We start from the raw sequence: 10949 nt of genomic DNA, 5'->3' as shown, positions 1-10949 counted from the left end.
TAGAGCGCTCTGTAAAAATACAGCAACCTGATTGGATAACAAACACTCCATGCCTGTTTTTTAGTGTTCCTATATTTGAGCCATGTAATCAGTATATGAACACCCTGCAGGTCTTCTCGATAAACACGACTTCACTTCCTACCTGAAGCTTCCAGATCAGCTCAGTGAGACACGCTGTTGTGTTTTTTCTTTGCATATCTTATTGGTGATGTGAGCTTAATTCAGAAATCACCCTTTGTATTAGATTATTCCTTCCAGTTGTATATTTGACTTGCTTTGCTAGACACAGCGGGAAATTATGAATCAGTGTAATGTTTTTTTTTTTTTTTTTAACATTTGCTTACCTTAAACAGTTATTTGTAAACTGATAATAAACTTCTAATCTTCTGTAAAACCGTTGAAAATGTTTTGTGATTTGCAAACTTGATTTAGTTTAACAAAACGGGCTTTCTGTTTTCCATAACGTATGTTTGTTATTCCTATAAAAAGAGTTTTGCAAATGCATATTTAATCAGTTCATTCTTGAAACTAACAGGTAGAGTTTTGGGCAAAAATACTGTTTCCATGAATCTTCCGCTGTAAAATCACAGTGCATCAACAAATTACAAGTGTAGTTATAAATTCAATTGCGTGCGTCACAAATAATCTACACGAAAACAAGACAGCTATATTTACCACAAACATTGTATATGGTCGCTTCTCGTACTGCGCTCATAAAACTGTATGCATTCTATTTACAGAGCAGCCAGGTAAACAGCATCTGCAACAGTCGCGGTTTTAGGCACACGCAGCCCATGCAATTGCATAGAGCCCCAGGCAGCCAAAAGGGGCCTCTGTTGTCGTGGCCCGGTTGCTATTGAAAAACTACACCAGAATTAATGACTTATTAGCCATTTTACCGTTCTTTTTATCTGTACGCCACAAGCCTAAACAGAAAAAAACAACGCGTAGGAGTTTAAGCCGTGCGCAAATGTATGTCGTCAGTATGTGCCGCGCAATCGTATCACCCACGACTTTATGCTAAAAACTGTAAGACATTTAAAAATGAACTAATTTCGACCCACTCAAAACAAAGTTTGCTTGCGCGTGCCGTCACTGTGCAGCAAACCTGAGGGGAATACATGGAGGTGTATCACACGCGTAGGGCTGCGGTTTGAATGAACCTGGAAACAAATCAAAATAAACGAGTTTGCAACCCAATGTATTCGGCCTCTTGCGAGGCTCGACTACATCTACAAGGCTGGACCTGCATCCTCAGATTATTGCCTGGCGTCTGCCTTTGACTGTGCCTGTCACGGTAGCGTCAGGGGAGAGCAGCTTTTACTGCCTGTACATGAAAATAATAATAATAATAATAATAATAATAATAATAATAATAATAATAATAATAATAATAATAATAATAATAAACTTTACTTTCAACAATGTCGCAGGGACGTTTGACTGGACATGGGCATATATCGATCGTGCACCACATTTGCGAAAACGGGATTATTCAACTATAATTGCAGACGTGGCCACTCCGAAAGCAGGAAAGGTTCATTTCTGTCTGTCTGGTTTTTTTTTGTTTTTGTTTTTTTTTTTGCGATTGCTGTAGTACAATACAGTGTAGTTGTTGCGCTATTTTAAAGTCATGGTATCATTATGCAGTATAGGCTACTGGTAAGAATAGGGAATACGGGCCCTGAATTAAGCTTTCCATGGGCGACAAACGCCGCTGACAATCTGAGCTACCGCTCAAGATGAGCTACCTACACAAAGTACACATGCCCACACAAAATTCGCATGCCGTGATATGTTTTTTACTTTACTTCCTCCCTCTTCAATGCACGCCCATAAATCCGAGCTACCATTTTCGGTAAATTAGAATATATTAGCTTATAACTGTGTACAGGTATCAAATACGGTCAATATTGCTATTAACTATAGATAGGAAAGCATGCATGTGCTATCCAAAACCAGTGTAGCACGAAAAAGTGCCCCCCATGAGATAGTACACCCCTCTCATCCACGGTCTTTAACTCGCAGACGCATCGCAAAAGCATCACCTGATTTAGAGTATTAAAAATCCTTTAAAAAAAGCATATTTATTTTGAATTAACTTCTGCTATACTTTTTCAATCAGGGTAGCTCATTCTGAGGGGTAGCACAGTTTCTCAGACTAGTCTGACAATCTGAGCTACCGGGTAGCTCATCCTGAGCGGGTAGCTCAGATTGTCAGAACACCGCCACTGATCCGCAGTACATACATCGGAAACGTGCAATTTTACCATAGCCTCACATTTCATCTCCAATTGAAACCGTCTCTGAAGCAACATGGAGCACCTCCCCTGAACTCTGCAATTCTTTGCAGTAATTAGAATCCATATGGAGCTGTGAACACTGTAGCACTGCATTTCCTTTAGAGATCGGTTTGGTACTATGTTTGGAATCAAATCCTCTATAACTACAATTTGATATACTCCAGCAGCTCTTCAGTAGGTAATATAATGTATTTATTTGTTTATTTTATCTTAAAAAAAAATCTGGTTTAAAATCAATGACATTCAAAAATTCAAATGTTTGTTATATATTGGAGCTCAGAAATTATAGTAAATAAATACACGTGATATTGCATTGTGCTGCAACAATTTATTGCACATCGACCAAATACACGACCATTATACAATTGTGTAAATACTTTGTGAAACGACATACAAATGACAAATTACTGTACCAGCTGCACGTAAAACCCCACAGAGAACAAAACACGTCATTGTTTATAAATTACAGTACTGTACTTGTTTTTGTGTTAAATAATGCACGTGGAAATATTGTTTGAACCAACAAACTACAAAACGTAAAGCATTAAAAAAAATGTCTTTAGTGGAATATGTTTCACTGTATTGTGTGCTGTGACTCGAATTATTACTTCATATTGAATTCATAAAGTACTGGCGCTCATTTCCCACATTTAAATACCTTGTTTAATGGTTTAGGCCCGTGTATTAAATTGTTTAATATAAACAAAAGACTCTTCTGTACAATGTGTACAATCTGAGGTAGAAATCTCACTGATACTAGCTTTGAAAAAACACTACTTGTAACGAAGAGAGCTTCAGAGTTTACCCCATGTGCAGAGTCAGCGTACGCTGTATTTGCTGCGTCTACAGATGCACCGATTTTTAAAGCACAATTAATATTGACCCATTACGGCTTTCTGCTGTAGGCTACAGTTCAGTTTCCACTTCTCCTAAGCACAGAATAATATATGTCATTAAGAGTCTGTTTAAAACATGCGAGACACTGCCTGGTCGATATTGTCTGTCCAACACAACACATAATGATTACCTTGAAAATCAATTTCACAAAAACAATTTTGTTAATGGGTAATAAATGCTTCTTTGTTGCACGCGATAATACTACTTACGGGCCACAGTAAAGTTTTTTTTTGTTTTTTTTTTGCATTACAAAAAATACCCCCAACAAACAGACGGGTGCTGTGCAGAGCGGCTTTGCAGAGCAACTGAGTGTGAACTGAAGCGAATCTTCATCTGTTGCTTGGGTACTGCGCTTCTAGTAACTATAATTCCGACTCGGAATGTCGAATTTTCTCATTTCGTTCCAGACTGCACTCACTGCTATCCTGTCCATTGCAATCATACCACGTCCCAATGAGGCTGGGGTCCAGGGAATTCCTAAAGCCCCCGGAATAGAGCGATAGATCCCCTGAACTGACATGTAACCTTCTGTCTGCCTGCCTCGGGCAGCACAACAACCCTTTAAAGGCTTTCCTGAAGTCGGGGCTTCTGCAGTATATTATAGGGTTAAAAGCAGAATTGGCATACCCCAACCAGTTAAAAAACACGAAGAGCTGACTGTCCACGACTTCTGTACAGAATACCTTCACAACGTTGACCAAGAAGAAGGGCAGCCAGCACAAAGTGAAAGTGCCCATGATGATACCAAGCGTCTTGAGCGCTTTCTGTTCCTTTATTGCCGAGAGTTTTGACGGTCTCCTCCTGCTAGGTCTTCCGTTGGGGATAATGGGATTGTTGTGAAACCTTCCTTCACATTTATCGATCTTCTTCATTTGTTTTTTAGCTTCTCTAAAAACCCTGGCGTAGACAAAGATCATCACCACCAAAGGAATGTAGAAGGAAATTATAGACGAGGCTATGGCATAAGCCTGGTTGGTGACAAAGTCACAGCAGTTCGGGTCTTTGTAGCAGTCGATAGCGTCTGGCTTGTCATCCCTCCACCACTGCATCAGAATGGGCAGAAAGGAGACGAGAGCCGATATAGCCCAAACTACACATACGATCCCCTTTGCTCTGGCTTTAGTGAGCACGCTTTGGTAACGGAATGGAGATGTTATGGCGATGAACCTGTCAATTGCAATCACACACAAGGTTTCGATGCTGGCAGTCACACACAGGACGTCCACCGAAATCCACAATTCGCAGAAGAACGAGCCGAAAAGCCAAGTGCCTCGGATCACCAAAGCGGCACCAAACGGCACCACCAGCAAGCCCATTATTAAGTCAGCACAGGCCAAAGACACAATAAATAAATTGGTCAAGGTCTGCAACTTCTGGTTCCTGGCTATTGCAACGATCACCAATACATTTCCAATGACTATGAGCACCACTATCACAGCCATAAGCATCCCCATGCCAACCATCCACTGCTCTGAGGCAGGCTGCCCGGGGTCGGCTGCCCCGTGGACGCGGTTGAAATGTTCATGATTCGATGTGTTATTGCAATCTAAAGAAGATAACCCCTCTCCCATGGTGACTGGCACTCGTTGGGTAACGGTGCACCGAATCTGAGCTCATGAATGCGCTTTGTGCCGCCTTTTCCGTTCCTCAGATATGTGCGCTGCTCGGATCTCCGCGTTCTGCAACTTGCTTCTGTTTTCACTCAGGCAAAGCAGCCAAAGCCTTCATTCATCCGGATGACATCACTGAGCTCTGGAACCAATTGAGGTCATTCCATCGCTCCTGAGCTCCGTGTGACAGACACGGCACATGAGGGTAGAAAGTACAAGTGGATTCTTTAGTAAAAACATTATTGAAATGAGTCATGATTTGTATTTTAATGTAATGCAAATGAAACACACATATAGTATTGTGCGCACTTGCAAAACCGATAAAATAGCAAATGTATCGTTTACGTACATTTAGGTACGGGTAGATTAGAGGGGCGCTGGAACTTGAGGTGCTGGGGGTGCGGCAGCTCCTCCAGGCTTTGCATGGCTTCCATCAGGGTTACAGTTTTGTTTAATGGCTTTTAGCATCCCCATTTTAAAAATTGTTCCACTGCCACTGGTACATTCCCAATCCCATAATGTATTTCAGAATTAAATGTAACGTGAAAAACGTTTTGTGTTTTTACGCTTTATTCAAAACAGGACTACATTTCAGGAAGGCGCGTTATAGAAATGTTTGGACGAAACGATTAAGATAATCATATTTGGCTATTGGACGTAAGTGCTCGTGTTTTTAATAAGTAGGCGACTGTATCGCGTTCAGGTAGAGTTTTGTAAAAGTGACTTTTGTTTATTACTAAAAACCTAAATAATATATATGGAAAAGTTGTGAGCACTTGTATCTCTTGGTTGCTCGTGAACACCTTGTGCTGTAATTAAAACAACATAAATAAACATAACTCAATGCAGGACTCTCTGTGTCATGAAACACCTGTCATAAAAACGGCGTTGCTTGTTTTAAAATACCAATTAGTCCCTTACCTTACACGCGCCTCAGTCATTAGGATTCAAACAAAGGACTGGAAACAGTGACGCAGGCATGTGCAGAGGTGCATACTGTCAGGAACATTTGGAGTCACCGCGGAGCTGGTAATTATTATTTAAATGCTAAAGTAACACGGCCGCTGAAGCAAGGAAAGCTGCCAGGACTGACGCTGGGGTGAGTAAGCAAACTGCTCTGACAGAGCCACACAGGTAATAGCTAGCTCGTCATCTGCCTCTCTCAAGTGTTGTACTTTCAGAAAATAATATGAACATAATAGCACTCTTAAAAACCACCAGAAGAAACCATCCACCGAAACTCTATGTAAGAATCACAGCGAGTCAATCTTCTTTTTAAAACCTCAGAGCCATAATTAGGGCTGCCGCATCTGAGGTACAAATAGCAGAACCTCTGAACGGAAGAGGGGCTGTTAAAAGTTTAAACTCTCTAAACTTTTAACCAATAGATATCCATCCAACAGGAAACAGTACTACCACTGCTATAGTACTGACATCCAGTTAACATTGTGCCTGTATTGTAGTAATATTGTGTCCTGGTATATCTAACTTGTGGTCAATTTATGGTACTGGCATTAGTGTCCTCCTGGGAAGGCATATTGAATTCCTTGGACACCTTCCTCAAAACCTGGACGATCCGGGGAGAACAGGGACAGGTGGCAACCCTAGCCATAGCAATCTCAGAGATGACACCCTAGAGCCGGGGTCTCCAATCCTGGACCTGGTGAGGTGGGGGGTGGGGGGGGGTGGGGGGGGGTGGGGGGGGGGGGGGGCTGCTGACAGATTAAGCTTTTTGCACATGGCTGACAGCTAGTACACTGACCTAGACATAAGGGCTGTGCACACCGGGAGCGAAGCAAACGACACCAATACAGCATGAGTACAAAAAATCACATAACTGTAGCTAGTCATGAAAAGAAAATACAGTCCGCTTTTTCTCATTTTGTGGAGATGAAATAAAATGAATAAAACAAAGAAATAGTCTTGGTATACCACACACTAAAAAAATGACATTTAACAGTTAATGTTTATATGCGATCTAATATAACTGTAATTTTTTTTTTAAAAAAACCAACAACAAAAAAAAAACATCTACACATGCCGGTATTTCTTTGTAAATACTGTGCAAATTAGTTTAATATACTTTTAATAAAATCTTCAGTTAGCGTGGGAATGTGATTATTATTATTGTTGGTCAACATTATTGAAATAAAGAAGCGTCATTTTGCAGAAATACGAAATCAGTGTGTGTCGCTCCCCGTCACTTTGACTAAAATTGACGCATGAGACTCTCAAAATTGTGAAAAACCGTGAGTTTCACGCGTAAACCTTGAGACTTGACATGCATGAATAATTAAATAGGGAAGGTTATGGGTGAAGGTAAACAGCATAGCGGTATTGGGTTTAATACTTTCTATTGCAAACCATATTTAAGACCAAATTAAAGAGTTTTGTGAAGATCTCATTATTTATCTGTGTCTGTCTAGTGTCTCCCATATAAATTACTCTATTATTCTATAATGATGGCCTCCCAAAACCTTGCATTGTAAAATAGATCCATAGATAAGAAATGTAACATGGTGCAATTATACACAGTGGCTGAAGGAGATAGCAGTATCACAAACACTTGCGTCAGACAGACATTCTGTGACCAATGACGCAATACTCATTTATTTTCTCATCCGTGCTATTCTTTAGAAACGTTTGCAAAGGGTGTTGAAAAGAGCAGCTTTATTATTGATCCTGAAAAACATGGTGCCACTTCCCTGTTATAAAGGAAACCGCTCTGAGCACACATGGCTCTCCTGTAGCGAGTGTTGATCAGAGCATGCACCTCCATCAGTGAAGAGAAGGTTTGACTCATCCCTCTGATTGCCTGTGACCTTCACATAACACTTAGCAGATTCTTTCATTCAGTTCCTCCTCATTGAGTTTTTCTGTGGGCTGTGAGGATGCTTCCTCTGTGGAACTTACTCTGGAAGGTGTTCATGCTTTTGTTATTACTACAGTACTCACACGAAATCATTGGTTTGCTTGTTTTTTTGTGGATCCCAGTGTAATATTAATGGCTTTTTATTTGATAATGGCATGGGACAGTTTCCTGTACTTTGCATTTGTAGCTGAAGAACGTGAGAAATAACCTGAATCCGATTAAAAGCGCTTACAGAAGAGAGAGTTGTCTTATAAAATTACAGCGTATTTGTCAGCTAGCTGTTACCAAATCCTAACTGTTTTAAATTTAAATATATTGTCGTATTGATCTTATCTGTCCTCGATACACACATTTTGTGCCCTAAAATCTCCAGAACGGAGATGATTTTTTAATAACAAGGCACCTATTGTTGAACCAATCAAATGTTTCTAAACTTAATAAAACCGTGAAACTGTTTCTACAAATCTCTCTCTATATCTCAATATTACACCTTTGATGCACTTATTTGGGTTTTAAAGAGAAACTAACATACTGTTTATCATGCTCCAGAAGATAAACATCTTCATAACCTCTAGATAGTCGTAGGAACCTGGCAGTTTGTTTGTTCTGGTTTTTGTATCCTGCTTGTTGTAGCTCAAATAAAAGCCTAGTAAAATACTCTCCCACAGACAAATACAAGCTGCAGCCTTTCCCAAGGGTGATGGGTCTCACACTGCTTCAGCTTTATCAACTTGTTCCATCCTCAGGATGCAGTTTTGATTGAAACCACGTTGTTTGTAGAGTCCCATATTAATGAGTCTTCTGTCTGTTTACTCTGTTTGTGTAGCTAACCTGTTAATGACGCATGTCTCTCTCATCCATCTCTTTAAACACTCTTTTTTGTTTCAGTTTTGTGTTTCTCTTGCTTCTGTATCGCTGCCCAGCTACCTCTGTGTGCTCTCACACGGGGATCAATCGCATCAAGACTGGTTTGCTGCCACGGCTTCCACCCACACTTTGCTGTTTTGTCAAAATAATGCCCAAAAAAGGCTTCAGTTTATTTTAAGCCAGTTCCTTTTCGTGGTTGAAAAAGCCAGGGCAAAATAGCCAGACTGTCACACATACAATACTTTTATTGAGGCCAGTGGCACTGAAACAATTTTTAAAGTGGGGGTGCTGAAAGCCATTGAAAAAAACTGTAACCCCCATATATGATGGAATCCATGCAAAGCCAGGGGGGGCTGCTGCACCCCCATCACCCCTAGTTACAGCGCCCTTGATTGAGCCATGCTGGCTCTGGGGTGGTAACGGTTTGAGGTGAACAGAACAAACTGCACTGCATTCACCCTCTTATTCAGCATTATTGTGCTTCAGGGTTATTGTTAAGTTTTATAGTTTATCTTTTCTTTCTTTTTTAACCCTTATCCATATTCTGTGTGGTGGACCTATCATAGTACACAAACCATGCCCAATCCTGATAAAATGCCCATGGCATTAGAAACAGGATTGGATCATTTTGTTTGGCAATAACGTTTAATGATTTAGTGTTTCTTCTCCTTTTATATTGTTAAATCTCCTCTTGTATTTGAAAGACGGTTTGTATATTTAAAAAAGAAAAAAAAGAACACAGTGTTTATTCTAACCAAACTACTGGATATAAACAGATCCCAGAGGAGAGGCCACTGGAAACACAGATACAATAAGACCACAACTTCATCTCACTACGACAGTATGATTTAATCTGAAGACATTTCCTCTGTGTATAAACACCATCACTTAGATGAACAGAGCACAGACGGAAGCGGTTCAGAAGGATTTCGTTTTTCTCTGCATGCCAATCCAGATTTCTCACCTATTTTAAAACCTTTCCAAGCTGTTTGAGTTCAAATGTGTGAATGAATAGGTAGCTTGTTTTCTCTGCAGTTGATCTTGTCACATCTGGAATATTAACAGCTTCTATTAAAAAAAATAAGTGTACCCATTGATACTAGGGTCCTATTGCACTGTAAACTACAACAATCTCTATTGGTTTGTAATTTATAAAGCTTCTGGAAGCAAACCAATCTAGTTAATGTAGACACATTCTAATCTGCCAAGTTGCCTTTTTTTTCTCTTTTTTTTCTCACTAAAGGAACTCTAGGATGTCTTTCAAGGCGATTATCGGGATTATCTCATTTCATTGACTCAGTGGTATTTTGACTTGGGCATCAATGCAAGCATATTTTCCTTCCTGATGGTACCCCTGGGAGTTGAATCCAGAGGAATACAGAATGGTATTAAACTGTGTACATGAAATATAATGAAAGAACCTGTAACATGATGACCAAACTATCTCCTCAAAGCAATCTGCTTGTCCTCGTTTGCTCCAGGGATTTTGGAGACTACATCAGTCTAATTCAAGATACATTTCTACATCCGTAAGCATGGGGCGTTTTATACCTAAACTGAACCACAGCACTGAGCTCTCTGTCATCAGATTAGAGGGCATGCTTATTGTGAAATAAAATACCCATAAACGTGCTACAAGAAAATACAGCCTGTGTGTGCCTGACAACGTAGCAATGCAACAGCTGCAATTCTAAAACAGCCACTACCTGAGGGACACCAGGTTGTTTCTTCATAGAGAATATGGGCTATGATTGAATACAGATTACGTTTTTCTTTGAAAAGGACATGTTTTGTTTGATCAGTCTTACTGTTACTTATTTGTTTATTACCAGTGTAGTGTTAGAAAATGATACACTGTCAGAATGTGGTACGCATACCAAAACTTGATTTGTGTAACATCAGAAAGCGATAAATTGTCACATTGAAAGTGGGTACACGGTCAGATTTTGGTACATGTGCAGTCAATTGCGATTGGATGGGTGTTTTCCTATTGTCAAACATAGGTACATTTACCATTAATTATACATCATGCTTTTGCAAACTTAAACTGGAAACAGTTTCTCTAAAAAGAAAAAAACAATTCACAACAAGACACAATGAGAAGTTCACCGCTAAGTTGCACAAGTAAGAAAAATGTACAAGACCCAATGTATTGTATATGATAAAAAGACTGGAAAATATGATACATTATATTAAAAAATATTTAAAAGACCGAAAACAGCATAATGTACCACTTTTTATAGCATACCTGAAAAGAACACCACACCGATACGTCCTCAGCTCGTCTTGCTTCGATCAGAAAGCAGACAGTTGTTGACGGAGATCATTTTAAGTTCCCTCAATATTGTCAGCTGGTCTGACACAGCCAAAAATACCTTTTTACAACAATGTCCTAGGTCG

The 10949-nt window shown here is 39.8% G+C and overlaps 1 protein-coding gene across 1 annotated transcript; it reads right to left on the bottom strand.

Annotated features, from left to right (window-relative positions):
* Positions 1-2653: 2653 nt before the first annotated feature.
* On the bottom strand, positions 2654-4940 carry LOC117418120 (beta-1 adrenergic receptor). The gene has a single exon (XM_034030733.3). The coding sequence runs from the start codon at positions 4769-4771 to the stop codon at positions 3563-3565; it is 1209 nt and encodes a 402-aa protein (XP_033886624.2). The 5' UTR covers positions 4772-4940; the 3' UTR covers positions 2654-3562.
* Positions 4941-10949: the final 6009 nt, after the last annotated feature.

The sequence above is a fragment of the Acipenser ruthenus genome, chromosome 13 (assembly GCF_902713425.1).
Source record: "Acipenser ruthenus chromosome 13, fAciRut3.2 maternal haplotype, whole genome shotgun sequence".
NCBI classification, from domain to species: domain Eukaryota; kingdom Metazoa; phylum Chordata; class Actinopteri; order Acipenseriformes; family Acipenseridae; genus Acipenser; species Acipenser ruthenus.
Note: the sequence above shows the minus strand (reverse complement) of the source record. Positions and strands in the feature narration are given on the sequence as shown.

Bases quoted from the DNA above. Each gene is read 5' to 3' on its own strand.
- LOC117418120 (XM_034030733.3), bottom strand. From the start codon at position 4,771: ATGGGAGAGGGGTTATCTTCTTTAGATTGCAATAACACATCGAATCAT.